This window comes from Bos indicus x Bos taurus, chromosome 9 (assembly GCF_003369695.1).
Source record: "Bos indicus x Bos taurus breed Angus x Brahman F1 hybrid chromosome 9, Bos_hybrid_MaternalHap_v2.0, whole genome shotgun sequence".
Taxonomy (NCBI): Eukaryota; Metazoa; Chordata; class Mammalia; order Artiodactyla; family Bovidae; genus Bos; species Bos indicus x Bos taurus.
In genome coordinates, this window is record NC_040084.1 from 54,402,122 (window position 1) to 54,420,205 (window position 18,084).

At 34.7% G+C, this 18,084-nt stretch overlaps 1 protein-coding gene across 1 annotated transcript in view; it reads right to left on the reverse strand.

Annotated features, from left to right (window-relative positions):
- Positions 1 to 18,084, reverse strand: part of MANEA (mannosidase endo-alpha) — an 81,309-nt gene that overhangs the window by 20,691 nt on the left and 42,534 nt on the right. The window contains exon 3 of the mRNA XM_027551377.1: positions 14,318 to 14,427. Coding sequence (XP_027407178.1) covers positions 14,318 to 14,427 — 110 coding nt within the window. The remainder of the gene's footprint in view (positions 1 to 14,317; positions 14,428 to 18,084) is intronic.

Here is an 18,084-nt window from a genome sequence, read left to right on the forward strand (position 1 = left end):
GCCTGGTGGGCTGCCATCTATGGGGTCGCACAGAGTCGGACATGGCTGAAGTGACTTAGCAGCAGCAGCAGCAGCAGCAGGATTGGCATACACAAACTACTATATATAAAACAGAAAGGTGGTAAGAACCTACTGTTTAGCACAGGGAACTCTCATTTAATACTGTGTAATGACCTATATGGGAAAAGAACCTAAAAAAAGAGTGGACATGTGTACACCTGAAACTAACACAGCAGTATAAATCAACTATACTCCAATGAAAATTTAAGAGTTATCAATGAAAAAATGAATAAATAAAATGTGTGCACACACACACCATGAAAATATATTCAGTCATGAGAAAAAAGGAAATGCTGTCATTTGTTTACGTGGATGAACATTAATATCATGATGTGAGACAGACCCAACAATGAAAGACAAGTATTTTATGTATCTCTTATAGTGGAATCCAAAATAAAATGAACTTGAAAACTCAGAGAGGAATGGTGGTTACCAGAGGCTGGGAGGTGGGGGAATGAAATAGATGGTGTTTAAGAATATATTTGGGCTTCCCTGATAGCTCAGTTGGTAAAGAATTCACCTGCAATGCAGGAGACCCTGGTTCAATTCCTGGGTTGGGAAGATCTGCTGGAGAAGGGATAGGCTACCCACTCTAGTATTCTTGGGATTCCCTTGTGGCTCAGCTGGTATAAAGAATCTGCCTGCAATGCAGGAGACCTGGGTTCAATCCCTGGGTTGGGAAGATCCCCTGGAGAAGCGAAAGGCTACCCACTCCAGTATTCTGGCCTAGAGAATTACCTGGACTGTACAGTACATGGGGTCACAAAGAGTCGGAGACAAATGAGCAACTTTCACTTTTCACTTTCACTAAGAATATATACTTGCAGCCAGTAGATAATTAAGTTATGGAGATCTAATCTAACCATAATTATAAACAACAAAACTGTATTACAGCAAACTTGCTAAGAAACTAGATCTTAACTGTTATCATGAGAAGAAATGATAATTGTGTGTCATGATAGAGAGGTATTAGCTATCAATGACAGTGATATTACAATAGAAATAAATGTTACAATTTTAAACTTACACAATTTTATGTCAATTATACCTCAGTAAAATTAAAAAAAAAAAAAGCAAAAATCTGATATGCTTTTCTGCTTCTCAAAGTCCTCTAAACCTGCTTCACTCCTGCACACCCTCCATCCCCCAATGCAGTTAGAATGAGGCAGATCTTCCTACTCTTACGTGCTGCCATCGTACTCCTCCTCCAATTACTTGTGTTTGTCTCTGACCACCAAGAGATTGCAAGGTCTCAAGTACAAGGAGAATACCTTTCTTAGTACTACCAGAATCTCCAACAGCACCTGCCACATAGCAGACCCTGAATGATTTCCATGAAACAGACAACCATCAAATTAATTTCTAGGTATGCCATTTACATACCCCATTTAGGTAACATTCATCAAGTTTTCACCATAAATTCACTTTATTATATAAAGAGCAATAAGGTAAAAAAAAAAAAAAAAAAAACAAGGTCATAAACAGTAAAATGTTTTCCAAATGAAACTGAAAAATCTTTTAGAAAAGAACCATAGATGTAATACTCATAATTTTAAGTTTCACATGGTCAAAAATCTGCAGAAACCTGAGTAGCAGACATTATGATGACTCTCAAGCAATAGGTCAAATAAATAATGGATGGTGATAAGTCAATAGTGTAAGAAATATGATTTCTATATAAAGTAGAAAAAACTTGCTCTTTTAAAATATGATTTTATTTAAAAAAAAACTTGCTCTTTTAAAATAAATTTATTTAAATGCGAGAACATCACCAGTGGCTGAGTTAGTTCTTTCCCCTATAATTCTGATTTTCTTTTACCTAGTTGGATAATTTAATTCAGTCAGGTTTAAGGTAATGATGTTTTATAGTAATAACAACCCACAATCTGAGTGTCTTCAAAGACAAACATTTGTTTACTACACATAGGTCTATGCGCTGGCTATGCTGGTTTTGTTCCAGACTATGGATCAAGTTCAGTTTTGCTCCATGTCTGTCATTCTGGGTCCCAGACAGAAGGAGCATGTGGGGCATGCTGCTCGCATGGAAGAGGAACACAACCATGGAAACACATACTACTACTGCTCAGACATGGTATACATGACTTTTTTAACATCTCATTAGTCAAAGCAAGCCATCAGGCCAAGCCCAACATCAATGGGATGAGAGGTATATTTGCTCTTCCCATAGAAAAGAAGGAAAACAGGAATAGTTGTTGAAAACCTATCAAAACTATCTATTGTGCTTCATCAAAAGATTATTTCACTGCTGCGTTATTAATGATACAGTGGTAAATACCCAGCTGTGAAATTTATAGTCTCTGCAAAACCAGACTACTCAATGACAGTTAAAACTGCTATAATACTTGTTCTAGTGAATATGCAGGCAAGTATATAAAAGAGCAGATCTCTAAATCTTTTTGAAAAATCATGATTTACATTTCAGTATTGAGCGACTTTCACTTTTACTCAATTACTCTTCCAAAAGAAATTAGTGTACATTTGCAAAATATAATGTAGAATAACATTTTTATTATTGTCAAACATTTTCATTTTTCTTATGACTTAAAAGGCACTCACTAAATGACTTCCAGTTGAAGTTAATAAATCAAAATTGCAATCACAATGTATTTAGAGATGAATATTAAAGCATTATGTAATCAAAACTACTGAGCTATGACAAAAGCTTAACTGTGAGGCTAATTCCTTAAAAACTCTCTATTCCTAAACAAACAAAGAATGAAAATAAAAACATTTTCATCTCAAAAAATAGAGTAAAACAAACTCAAGCAAAGAATGAGAAGCCCATTAATCAAGAATGAAGTAGATGATATAATCATTAGAATATTTTAAAAGTAAAATCATTGATAAATTGAAGGGTCATTTTGGGGGGAAAAGGGTGAAGTAAATCTATACTAATCAAATTGGGGGAAAGGGCAGATTATTTCCTTAAAGATTAGCAGGCAAAAAGTGTTAATAATGAACCCATTTATTTTACATTTAAGGTTTCAGGTGTGAACAGTTATGTGAATTTAGATCCAAGTTTATCAGCACAGAACTCATAATACTATAATTCTTCTATTTGTATCATATTGCCTTAGAAGTTTCAGTTATTCTAGTAAATTATTATCATTAATAAAACATTAACTTTCCCTCCTATTTGGAAGCAAAGCTTTTCACTCTTTACAGAAACAAAATTTTACTACAAACAAAATTTTCATCAAATTATAAAAAATGTTGATGGTGAACGTCAACACAACAGAAATCACACAAAAGTATAATAAATAAAACCATCTTATCACTTCATCCTGTCATTCTACAAATGAAGCAGATAAGCCAAAAAGATGAAGTAAGTAATTGAAGATTCCAGAGTACTCAGCTGGGACAAGAACTCCAGTCTCGTGATTCCTAGTCTATTTTTTGGTACTGGATAGAGTTCATCACCAGACACAAGGCCAAGAAATGTTTCTAAAATTTTTGCAAATTATTACCCTGACTGGTTCCACATTTTTCTGATCATGACATACACAATCTGAAGCACAGAGAAATTAAGTATGCTGGTGACCACACCTCTTGGCCACATTCTCCTTCTGCACAGAGGCTTTAAATAGAACTAGTCAGCTATCTCAGAGAAGGCGATGGCACCCTACTCCAGTACTCTTGCCAGCTATCTTCATGCATCAGAACATTTCACTTTACCTTTAAGAATGTCCTGAAAGTACTAAAATTGCCAGCTCTCTTGAACTGTGGCGGCTTCTTACTTCCCATCTCCCAGGATAACAGTAGAGCCTGGACAAAAAAAGTGGCCTTTGGATCTGTTTTATGGAAAATAAATCATGTTTGTCCAGAATCGACGGACTTCCCTGTAGCTCAAATGGTAAAGAATCTGCCTGCAATGTTGGAGATCCAGGTTTAGTCCCTGGGTTGGGAAGATCCTCTGGAGAAGGGAATGGCAATCCACTCCAGTAATCTTGCCTGAAGAATCCCATGGACAGAGGAGCCTGGCAGACTACAGTCCACGGGATCGCAAAGAGTTGGACACGACTGAGCGACTAACACTACACCACTAACCATCCAGACTCAGACCTGATGTCCGTTTACTCACAGATTTCAAGCACCAATAAGAGCTCACTGAAAGAAACTGAGGACATGGCATATGACAGCTCTTGCCAGTCAGCTAATTTAAGAGATGCTTCCTTACCTTCAGGATTATAAAGTAGGAGCCTTCATTGACAGGAATAAAAAATTCTTGCCTATTTAGCTATTTCTCTTTCTCTAGAGTTCCACTTATATTCCCCAGTAGCTACCGAGTCTTTAAGCTGCAAAAAGAATATTAAGACTAATTTTCCACATTTTAATTTGGACATTAATATTTCAACTGGGATCCATATTATCTCTTAAAAGAACTTACTCAATTATTGTATTGTACTGTATTGGACAAATCAGCCTATGTTCCATTTAGCTATATAAACTGCAAGAAGTTTTTAAGAGTGAGAACAACCTCAGGGCACATAAGTCTCTGGTTAAAAGATATTCCAATTCATGTTTTCAGTAAGATTTGCAAACACACTGCATTGAAAAAGAATAAACTTAAACAAAGAACAATTTGAGAAGTAGAATTATTAGACGTGTAAATTAATGCCCAAGGACACAAAACAGCAGGGTAGATAATTCAAAACACTAAACCAGTATCATGAAGTTAAGATCATTAATAAACATTCCTTTTACACCTCACTCTCAATGATTCTTGAATTACGTTAGATTCTCATATAAAATGACTCTATTATTTTCACTGATCTCTGTGTGTATACTGATGCTAATGCCATACTCTTAATTTCTGTCATTTTAAAACACACTTTAGTATCTGGGAAGACAAGTTTTAAATGTTTAATAAATACTTTCCTAACATTTATAAACTTTGGAATAGCCTGCCAAATTCTTCATTTAAAATCTCACTGAAACTTTTATCTGGGATTGCATTTAATTTATAAATTATATTGAAAATGAAATACAAATGTTAGAGAGAATGGTTACTTTTGAATCTTTCCATAAAATTCATGTTTTCCCATTTATGTAAATCTTTCATTTCCTTCAATAAAATGCTAACAAATCTTTGTGCATCTACTGCTAATGTTATTCTCAATGTAGTTTTTCCCATATTTTCTCTTGTAATATATGAATCCTATTGACTTGCATATTTCTTTGGTTCTAGTTACCTTACTAGACTCATTAAATCTAGTATATTCACAGGTATTGTAAATATTTTCCATGTACAAAAATGAAAATTTTACTTAGAAAACATTTTTATACTTAGGTTAAACCACTTTGTTCAGACTTTCTATTATAATATTAAGTGACATTGACTATCGAGGGCATTCTTGACTGATTGTGGTTTACTGAGCATTAATGTTTATCCATTAAATATGGTGTTTGATATAGGTTACTAAAGAATATCCTTTATCAAGTTAAAGAATGTTGGTTATTAATTCTATCAGTAAAGAGTTTTAATTCCCTCAAAAGTTTAATATCAAGATAATCATGTCTCCTTTAAATAATCAATAAAACTTGATTTACTTAACATGTGCCAGTAACTGTTTCCCATGTATTACCCTATGTAAGGTATTAATAGATTTTGTTACTTTTTCCATTGAGAAATGGGGAAACTGAAGCAAAGCTAGTAAGTGGTTGAACTAGGACTGAATGCAGGCGGTTTGGATTAAGATTTCATACTCCTGAATCCACTCATAGATTCTTGTTAATAAACACTTCTAAGTTTTCTTTGGAAATTTTGCATATATTTTCATTAATGAGGTCACTCTATAAATTTCTTGTGCTATCCTTGTTTATTTTTGGAATCAGAATTGTGTTATCATTATAGATTAAATTTGCAAGTCTTCCTTGGTAACCAGTCTCCAACATGGCCACCGATGATCCCCAACTCCTGATATTTCAAAACCTGTGCATTTGCCTTGCACACTGTATGAGGACAGGTTTATCAGCAGAAAAACCAATAAAATAGGGCATACGTGACAATCACTTCCTCAATTAGATCACAAAACACTGCACCTTCTACATGGAACTCTCTCAAGCCATCATTATGGGAGAAGCCAGCAACCATAAGGAGACATAGGGAGTCTTGTGGAGAGGCTGTCCACAAACTATGTCTCATATACTGAAAAATTGTAAATCAACTACACTTTAATTAAAAAAAAAAAAAAAAAGGACTGAGTCTCATTTCCAACAGCTAAAAGAAACTAAGGTATATCAACTACCACATAAGAAAACTTGGAAATAGATCCTCTAGCTTCAGATAACTATACTACCAGCCAACAGCTTGATTACAACCTTCTAAGAAATCCTGAACCAGACTCACCAGGCTAAACCACTTCCGGATTTCTGATCTTTAAAAACTGCGAGATACAAAGTCTTTGTTATTTTAAACTGCCGAGTTTTGAGGTAATTTGTTATAAAGCAGTAGATAATGAGAAAACCTTCCACAGTATTTCACTACAACAAGCATCAACTGGTTCTGAAAGGTTGAACAGAACTGCTAGATAAGATCTGGTATTTGAGGAAGACGTACATTCAATAAAAGTTTTCCAGGATACAAGTCAATTTAGATTTTTTTAAACTTCTCTCTGCAAAAAAATAAACTTTGTGTTTTCCAAGAATACTATTCATTTTTTATATATTTTAAATATGGAAGTGTTGGTCACTTAGTCGTGTCCGACTCTTAAGACCCCAGGGACGTAGCCCACCAGGCTCCTTTGTCCATGGAATTGTCCAGGCAAGGACACTGGAATGGGTTGCTGTTTCCTTCTCCAGGTGATCTTCCCAACCCAGGGATCGAACCTGGGTCTCCTGCATTGCAGGCAGATTCTTTACCATCTGAGCCAGCAGGGGAGCCCATATTTTAAATGTGGCAATATACAATCTTAAATGCACTTCTATCTCTATAGGTCTAGTATTCCCTTTCAAGTTTTGATATTATGTTTTGTCTATTTTTCCTTTTTTTTCTAATCTTGCTAGTGGTTTATTTTATTCTTCCCCAAAGCGGAAAAATAATTTATCAAGGCTACCGATTTTGAAGGTCTTGTATTTATTTAATTAATGGCTTATGTCATCCTTATTAATCCCTCCTTGTAATTTTCATTTATTTCATCATCCATGTCCCACATTGGTATTGATAATCTTAGTGCTGTCTATTTTTATATCATCCTAAATTTTCACTTCTGATCTTTACTTTAAAAGAAGTGTTATTTTCAGTTATAATGTTATAATTAAAATTTTAGACAATTTTATACTAAAAAGTTGAAAAAAATGTTTGAGGGCTTCCTTGGTGGCTCAGACAGTAAAGAATCTGCCTGCAATGCAGAGACCCCAGTTCAATCCCTGCATCAGAAAGATCCCCTGGAGAAGGAAATGGCAACCCACTCCAGTATATTCTTGCCTGGGAAATCCCACAGACAGAGGAGCCTGGCAGGCTACAGTCCATGGGATCAAAGAGTCCAACACAACTTAGCAACTAAATGATTAATGAAATGTTTATTTTGGCATTACTTTTAATGTTCAGTTGAACTGAATATGGACAGAGAATGCAGCCTGTATGGTTATGTTTTTTTGTGAATTTATTAAGATTAATGTTGCTAACTACTACACAACCAATTTTTGAAAAGCATCCTTGGATTTTAAAAATAATTTCTATTCTCTTGCTATTCATTGTAAAAATTTCCTTTGTAGTGCTATTCAAAATCCTTTTAATTATTACTTCTATTTGCTTCCATGATTCATTAATTTCTGAAATAAATGAAATTTTCCCACAGTTGTAACACATCTTACTATATGGGTAGAATATACTTGATCTTATAACTGCCTTCAGACTTTCACCTGCATTTTTTAGGTACATGAGTGTATGAGTGTGTCTGTGTGTGTGTGTACATACATGTATGTATGTGTATACAAGGTTTAAATTAAAATCCAATTTTGACAGATTTTTAGACAGTAGTTTGTTTTCTATCTTAGAAATATTTAAACTCATATGGTTAACAAAATTTATTTTTAGTAAATCTTTGACATCCAAGACACTTAGATATGTAAATCTCACTAGATGGTTTAGTCACTCAGTCGTGTCCAACTCTTGTGACCCCATTGACTGTAGCCTGCCAGGCTCCTCTGTCCATCGGATTCTCTAGGCAAGAATATTGGGAGTGGGTTGTCATTTCATTAGCTTTATAAAAGAACACTGCAATTCTCTCTTTTCTGCCATAATGAAAATAGAACATATACAGAAAAATTTTAATAGAATGGAACATTAGCAAATTATACTCTAGATGAGGTTTGGAACTCAGAAATTTTTCATGAGAAAATATATTATTATAAAAGATTCTAAGCCATTATTTTCACATCAAGTTTTAATTAAAATGACTACTACAAAAATTGCAATTACTCTCCTCATATCCCAAAGAATAATCCATGAATATTTTATTACCAAATTGTCAATAATTTGATAATAAAATACCTTTAGAAGTTCTAGTTCTTGATAGCAATGTAGGGGGATTCATAACTTACCTCCTACCAGGGACACACCGAATCTACAACTATACAAGGAACAATTTTCTCTGAAAGAAATCCAAAAACTAGCTGAGTGACTCCTACATACTAGTGAAAAAAATAAAAAGACTGATACTGAAATGGGTAGGAGAGGCTGAGTCACAATCTAACTATAAACTCCACTCCTGGTATGGAGACCCACAAATAGGAGGAAAACACACAACTCTTGAGCTTCTTTTTGAGGAGCAAACAATTTGAACTCTATATCTGGTACCCCAGCTTTTCAGACCTGCACCTGAGCAACAAACACCTAAAACATTTCACTCTGATAGTTAACAAGGCTCGTGTCCATGATACACACGAGGCTATAGCGAACTCAGAAAAATTACATAGACAGTTCAAGAGGATTCTCTATGCCAACACCCAAGGCCCAGCAAAAAGACAGACGATTAAAATTGCCTAGTCTTTCTGTAAAAGAGACTTAGACACTTATATTAAAGCTTCAGTTTAAGTGGCAGGCATCTAATTTAGGGCATACCTAGAAGCTTACTGAATACTCTCCAAAGACCAAAAAGGCTGGCAAGAGCCACGCTGGTGTCCTCTTCCATCTCACTCCAGGTCACCAGTATCTCCCAGAAAGAAACTTGTGCACATGTCTGGTGGCTTGGTTTTTGCTGCGGCAGCTAAGGAGGTACTACCTTGATCATCTGGCTCTGGCTGTCACAGTGGTTAGCATTTGTCAGCCCCGGAGGACTGAAACAAGTGGAGAAAGAGAACATAAGCAGCAACAACTCAGTGGACAAAGCAGAGAGGTAACAGACAGGCATCCAGTCTTTCTGTGAAAGAGGACTATTGTCCTATTTTCATAGATTTGGCCTGAGGGGAGGGCGTCAAATTAAACACAAGTCTAGGGCCAGCTGCAATCTTGGGAACGAACTGGACATCAACTTCACAAAGACCCCGTGCCCAGCCCCAGGTCACTGGTAACCTCTGAGAAAGGAGCTTCTGCCCATATTTGGTGCACCAACTTCTGTGGTTGCTGTCCAGAAGAAATAACCCTTGATGCCTGGCTCTAGTGGCTGGTGGGTCTTGAGTTCATGGATCTATTTGGATGACACAAAGGAAGAAATGGTTCTTAACTATCATGCAGGACTCCGTACACAGAGAGCAGAGTGAAAGGTCCATCTCCCAGATGTCCATGGAAAGAGGTGTCTATGTATAACTTAAAAGCTGCTGCCCAAAGTCTGGCCTGAAAGTTTCAACCAAGATGAATTTAAGAAGACCCACACTAATATATAATACAAATAAATTGTCAAAAGTTAAAGGACAGACAGACTCTTTGAAGAAGCAAGAGAAAAACCTCTTATATAAAAGGGAACCCCTATAAGACTATTAGCATATTTTCTAGTTGAAAAAATATAGAAGGGCATGGTATTTTAAAGCTCTGAAAAAAATTAAACAGCCAAAAAAGAATACTCTGCATAACAAAGTTATCACTCAGAGTTGAAAGAGATTTAAAAAGTTGTCCAGAAAAATAAAACGTAAGAGTAATGACCAATAGTCCAGTCCTACAAGAAATGTTAAAGGGACTTTTGAAGATGAAACAAGGAAAAAATATAAACATATAAACCTCACTGGTAAAAATTAAAATATAGTAAAATTAGAAAAAGCTAATGTAAACAAGATTAATCACTTCTATAAAGTGCTAGCATGAAGGTTAAAAGACAAACAGTAAAAATAATTATAAGCACAGTAATTGTCAGTGAATAAGCAAGGTAAGATGATGTAAATGAAGACTTCAAAAATATAAAATATGAGTAAGTAAAAACATAGAGCTTTAAACTGTTACCAAAGTTAATTTGTTGTCAACTTAAAATAGACTATTATAAATATAAATTGTTTTATGTAGGCCTTATGGTAACTATAGAGCAAAACCTAGAGTAGGGACACAAAAGATAAAGAATATAGAATTTAAGAATGCCACGACAGAAAATCATCAAATCACAAGAGTAGCAAGAAAAGTAGAAAGAAAAAAAAAAAAGAAATTATAAAAGAGCTATAAAATTATTAACAAAATGGCAAGAACTCCATACCTATCAATAATAAAAAGTCATCTTTATCTTACCCACGATATTCTCACAAATGTACAAACATGTGTGTACAAACACACACAGACTGAAAACAAAGGGATGGAAAAATATACCCCACACTCTTGGAAACCAAGAGAAAGCTGTAGTGGCAACACTTATAAGAGATAAAGTAGAACATAAAACAAAGACTATAATAAGAGACAGAGGAGAAAGAGGTCATTACATAGTGATAAAGGGATCAATATAATAAGAGGATAGAACATTTGTAAATATGTTAGCACCTAACATAGGAGCATCTAAATATAAATACAAATATTAACAGACCTAAAGAGTAAAACAGCCACACAATAATAACAGAGGACTTTAATACTCCACAGACATCACAAATAGATATATTTCTAGAAATACAACCTTCCAAGACTAAATCATTAAGAAACAGAAAAATTTGAACAGACTGGTAGGTAACTTAAAAGGAAATAATCAGTAATCAAAAATCTCCAACAAACAAAACCCAGCATCAGACAGCTTAACTGGTGAACTCTACCAAATATTCAAAGAAGAATTAATACTAATCCTATCAAATTCTTCCAAAAATTTGAAGAGAAGGGAATACCTCCAAACTCATTATATGGGACAAGCAATATGCTGATACTAAAAGCAGTCAGGACACCACAATAAAAGATAATTAAAAGCCAATAACCCTGATGAACAGAGATGCAAAAATTCTCAACAAATATTAATAAGCTGAATTCAACATACAACAAAAGGATCATACATTGTGATCAAGTGGGATTTATTTCCAGGATGCAAGGATGAATTGACACCCTCAAATCAATGTGATACACATTCACAAAATTAACCATATAATTCATATGAGCATCTCAAAAAAAGCAGAAAAAAAGCATTCAACAAAATTCAACACCCATTCATGATACAAACTCTCAACAAAGTGAGTATAGAGAAAAAGTACTTCAACAAAATAATGGCCGCATATCACAATACTGCAGCTAAAATCAGACTCAAGGGAGAAAAGCCGAACGTTTTTTTCTCCATGATCAGCAACAACTCGGGGATACCTACTCTCACCACTTTTATTCAATACAGCACTGGAATTCATAGCCAGAGCAATAATGTAACAACACAACAAATGAAAGGCATCAAATTCAGAAAAGAAGGAGAAAAATAGAAACTGTGTTGTCTCTATTTACAGACAACAATACGTTGTCTCTATTTACAGACAACAACATGTGACATCCTGAAAACTCTTAAGACTTCACTGAAAAACTTTAAACGAACAAATTCAGTAAACTTGCAGGATATAAAAATCAATATACAAAAATCTCTTACATTTCACTAAGAATGAATGAAGAAAGATAAATTCATGAAACAATTCCACTTATCACTGCATCAGAAGGAATAAGCTACCTAGAAATAAGCTTAACAGAGGAGGTGAATGATCTGTACCCTGAAAACTATATGTTAATGACAGACATTAAAAAAACACAAGTAGATGTTAAGATATCCCACACTCGTGGATTGGAAGAGTTAATATTATTAAAATATCCATATTACCAAAAGCAATTTATAGATTCAATGAGATACTAAAGGCATTTTTCACAGAAATAGAACAAACAATTCTAAAATTTGTATGCAACCACAAAAGACCCTACTGCTACTGCTGCTGCTAAGTCACTTCAGTCGTGTCTGACTCTGTGCGACCCCAAAGACGGCAGCCCACCAGGTCCCGCCGTCCCTGGGATTCTCCAGGCAAGAACACTGGAGTGGGTTGCCATTTCCTCCTCCAATGCATGAATGTGAAAAGTGAAAGTGAAGTTGCTCAGTCGTGTCCAACTCCTAGCGACCCCATGGACTGCAGCCTACCAGGCTCCTCCATCCATGGGATTTTCCAGGCAAGAGTACTGGGGTGGGGTGCCATCTAAAGCCAAAGCAATCTTGAGAAAAAGGAATGATGTTGGAGGCACCATACTTCATTTCAAACTATATTACAGAACTATAGTAATCAGAATAGTTTGGTATTGTCATAAAAATACATAGATCAATGGAATAGAATGCAGAGCCCAGAAATAAATCCAGGCACCTGTGGTCAACTAATTTGCAACAAAGGAGCTAAGAATATACAATAGGGAAAGGACAGTCTCTTCAATAAATAGCATTGGAAAAACTGAACAGCCACATGCAAAAGAATGAAACAGAACCACCTTACACTATACACAAAAAATATCTAAAAATGGACTAAAGTCTTAAGCATAACATCTGAAAACATAAAATTTTTAGAAGAAAACAAAGGTGGTAAGCTCCCTGAAACTAGTGTTGGCTGTGACTTTTTTGGATTTGACACCAAAACCAAAAACAACAAAAGTGAAAATAAACAAATGACACTACATCAAACTACAGAGCTTCTGTACAGCAAAGGAAGCCACTAACAAATGAAAAGGTAATATAACAAATGGGAGAACATACCTGCAAACTGTGTATCTGAAAAAATGTTAATATCCAAAATATATAAATGAGTCCTATTAACACATTAGCAAAAAACAAACAAACGCTTTGAAAAACGTGCATCACTTCTGAATAGACATTCTCCCTAGAAACATATACAGAGAGCCAACAGGTACTTGAAAAGGTGCTCAACGTCACTAATCATCAGGGAAATGCCAATCAAAACCACACTGAGATAGTGCCTTATACCTGTACGAATAGCTATTATCAAAAATTAAGAAATAAGAACTGTTAGTGACCATGAGAAGAAAAGGGAACACTTGTTCACTTTGGTGGGAATATAAATTGATGAAGCCACTATGAAAATAGTATGGAGCTTCTTGAAATAATTAAAAATAGAAATATGCTATCCTGCAATTCTCCTTCTGGGTACTTATCCAAAGGAAGCAAAAGCACTAACTTGAAAATACATCTGCATCATTATTTATAATACCCAGGAAATGGAAGTGCTTATGCTGGAAGCATCCATAATGATGAATAACAAAAAATGGTGTGTGTATACACACACACACACACAAATATTATATTATTCAGTCAAAAACAAACAAACAAACAAACCAGGAAATGTTGCCACTAGTGACAACATGAATTAACCCTGAGGGTGTTATGCTAAGTGAAATAAGTCTGTCAGAGAAAGACAAAAACCATACGATCTCGCTTATATACAGAATCAAAAACAAAACAGCAATCACACACACACACACACACACACACGTGCACACAAAACATAAAACAACCAACTCATAGATACAGAGAACAGGTTTGTGACTGCTTGAGACAGGGGGTGGGTAAAGTGTGTGAAGATAGTTAAAAGGCATAAACTTCCAGTTATAAAACAAGTAAGCTTCCAGGATGTAAAGTACAGCTTCATAACTATAGTTAATAATACTGCATGGTATATTTAAAACTTGCTAAAAGAATACAACTTAAAAATCCTCATCATAGCAAACAGACAAAAAAAAAAACAGCACTATGTGTGGGGATAAAAGTTAACTAGACTAATTGTGACAATTATTTCACAATATATACATATATCAAATCATTATGCTGAACACCTTGAACTAATCTAATATTATATCTCAATAAAATAAATTAAATACCTTCAGATTATATTTATGAGCTTTATCCAAAATAGTTGGCACCAAGTTATCAGTAGGTTCTCCATTCTCATCATTCAAATCAGGTGGGTACCAAGATAGGGCTAGTACACCTAATAGAAACGACCAAAAAGAAAATAAAAATAAACATAGGAACAGAAAAGACTACAGGTATTGTTAAAAGAAAAAAAAAAGGCAGACAAGGGCAGTATTAACAATAAAAAGAAACATATTCAAATAATGTTATTTTGTTACTTTACTTAGATATCACTTTTAGTTATTCGATTACTTGGTATACTCAATACTTTAACCTTTTTCTCAGGCATTAGTATCTTTTAATTAACAGATTTTAGTTTTTAAAATAAGTTTTAGATTTACTGAAAAGCTGTACAGAAAATAAGAGTTTCTGCATTCTCCTCTCCTACTCACCATCCTCCCACGCCATACAGTTTTTCCATTAATATTAATATCTTACATCAGTGTGGTAAATTTGTTACGACCGTGATGAACCAATGTAGATATATCATTTTTAACTAAAGTCCACAGGGTTTACATTAGGGTTCCCTCTTTGTATTGCACAGTTCTATGGCTTATGACAAATGTATAGTGTCATGAACCCACTATTTATTACAGTATCACACAAGGATAGTTTTACTGCCTTCAAAACCCATTGCACTCCACTTAATAACTCCTCTTTCTTCTTTTCAATCCCCCAGAAAATAACTGATCTCTTTACTGTCTCTATATATTTTGTCTTTTTCAGAATGTTATATAGATAGAATCATAAAGTAATATTTTCAGACGGGCTTCTTATACTGTGAAATGTGCACTGAAGTTTCATTCATATCTTTTTATGACTTGACAGCTCATTCTTTTTATTGCTAAGTAACATTTCAGTCTATCAATATGCTGTAGTTTATCCATTTACCTGTTGAAGACATCTATGTTTCTTAAAAGTTTTGGCAATTATAACAATAAACCTGCTATAAACATATAAGTGCAAATTTTTGTGTGGATCAGTATCACTTAACAAAAGACTCAGTGATTTTAAAATTACAGTTTATCCCTATAATACCTACTTGCTTTTGAACTAATAAACTACAAAAGGAAAGTTTTAAAAACAATAAGCTTGCAAAGAAATTACTAACTAGAGGAAGAAATCTTTGAAATCAACTAATTCAAAGCCTCATTTAAAGCAAGAGGCCACTAAAAGTATGGTGAAAGTGAAAGTGTTAGTAGCTCAGTCACGTCTGAGTCTTTGCCACCACATGGAGTGTAGCCCACCAGGCTCCTCTGTCCGTGGAATTTTCCAGCAAAAATACTGGAGTGCGTAGCCATCCCTTTTTCAAGGGATGTTCAGGGATCGAACTCAGGTCTCCCACACTGTGGGTAGATTCTTTAGTTTGAGCCACCTCTAAATCATTTAACAGACTCTTTATGACAAGAAGAAAAATACAATGTTATCAAAAGACAAGCATGTGGAAATGAAAATAGAAAACAATAAAGGCAAAGTTAGAAACCGGCAGAGAACTAAATTTAAGACTTAAACCTTGTGTTACCTATGTCATGTAAAAACAGAAGGGCTTCCCCAGTGGCTCACTGATAAAGAATCTGCCTGCCAATGCATGAGGCATGGGTTCAATCCCTCAGTCAGGAATATCCCCTGGTGAAGTAAATGGTAACCCACTCCAGTATTCTTGCCTGGGAAATCCTGTGGACAAGGAGCCTGGCAGGCTATAGTTCATAGGGTCACAAAAAGAGGTGGATACAACTTACCAACCAACCAAACAAAGCAAATACAAGAAAACCAATACAAACAGAGCAGTTCCACCTACAGAAACAAAACAGAACTCGGAGGTTAAGTTAACAGAAAAAAAGGTATCTGTCCCCTATACAATTTTATTTTATGAAAAATATAAAAACAGCAACAAGAACACTGAGGCAGAAAAAAAATTATAATACATGGGGCTCCAAGGGAGCTTTTAGTTAGCCATGAAAGCAGTCATTAAAAAAAAAAAAAAAAAAAAGTGATGAGGAAACTCTGGAGACAACTGATCAAACATTTAAGCTGCCAACGTTCCCAGCTTTATAAAAAGTACATCAATTTCTTGCAATGTGATTGTAAACTTCATATAAATTGATTGCAAAGTATCACCAATGAAAAGCAACAATACAAATTTTCTCAACATGGGACCTATCGAAAAACCCTGGGGAAAAAAAATGGAGAAAGAACATGAGAAAAGTATATAAAGTAGAAACATACAAAAGAAAGTTTATGCCACAGAGTTCAGAAAATTATGAACATGGCATGTTTCCATGAAATTAAAAGCAAAACAAGATTCCTGTTTCTAATAGTAGATTAGGATACTCAGACCAAAATTCCAAAAAAAAAAACAAATTATTAAATAAAAATGGGAACAAAAAACTTCCAAAAGTCAAAGAGCTGAAGACAGTAAAGAACTACCTACCTGTCTAGAATGAAGTGAAAATGTGAAGTCCGAGAGGTAACTGAGCAAGGAAGTCAGTCTGCCCTAAGCATAACTGGTAGAAGTAAACCAGCCCTCAAAGTCAGTAGATGAAATCCCAGGTGGACAATGCATGGGAAGTCCTCTAACCCCACAGAGAATGTAAAGTAGCTAGTATTTCCTACTGTATTGGCAAACACAGATATAGCATATTTTCATTATCACAGAAATTTCTATTGTACAGCATTGCTAATACACTGATTCTACAAACAACTTACCAACTGGTTCTTGTCCAGTGATTTTTCTTCCTCTTTATCCTTGCTGAAGATATACTCTAAGGCTTAGGGAAAATGTTCCTTGTTCTTCCTTATCCTATCATTGTGTTTCAGCTGTTTTACTGTATCAATTATCACTTCTACATGTTGAATTATATCCCCATATTGTGCTCCATAATCCAATTTATCTTTGTACAGTGTATTTTGGGCTGTGTTACTCATGAGCTTTGAATAAGTAATGGCCTGGGAACCAAGCCAATGATGGTCCTACTTCGGGAGGGGAACTGGTCCATTTAAAATGTTAATGAATCCTTCAGAGTAACCTGAAAGGTTTCTCTAAAATATGTCGACCAAGTAGCATTTATACATAAAATCTATTAGAGCATATTTCTACCATTCCAATTGCTAAGTGAAAAAGGATACTCTTTAAGGTCCATTCTTGGAACATTAGTATATTAAATGCAGATCACTTCATATAATGATCACGTCCTCCCTCCACATCACTTATCACAAGACCTTCAATATAAGTGAAACCCAACAATAATATTTTTGTTAAGCTAAGTGATTCTAAACAGGGTAATACTTAAGAATACAGGTAGGAAACAGACAGACCCAGAAAATTCAGTCCAATTTTGTCATCTGATAGATGTTTATCTTTAGGTAAGTTAGCCTACTTAAGTCTTCACATTTGTAAATGGGAATAAATTTAGTTCATAACCTAAAAGTCTGTTTTAAAAATCATACATGAAAGAATGCATTATGCAGAGTGGGACTTCTTCCAAAAAGTAATTTAAAAAATTTATAAAAAGAATTATTAAATAAAATATCTAAGACAGTAAAATGGTAAGTAAATTTGTTTTTGTTTACCTCAACAGAGCTTGTGATAGTTTCTCTTATATATGGGGAAAACAGTGCTTCTTTCAAACATCTCAAACATTCTTTCAAACATCTCAAACATTCTTTCAAATTAAAGATTTCATAGAAAGAAAGGCAAAATGGAAATGCCATTTCCATACATAAACACTACTAC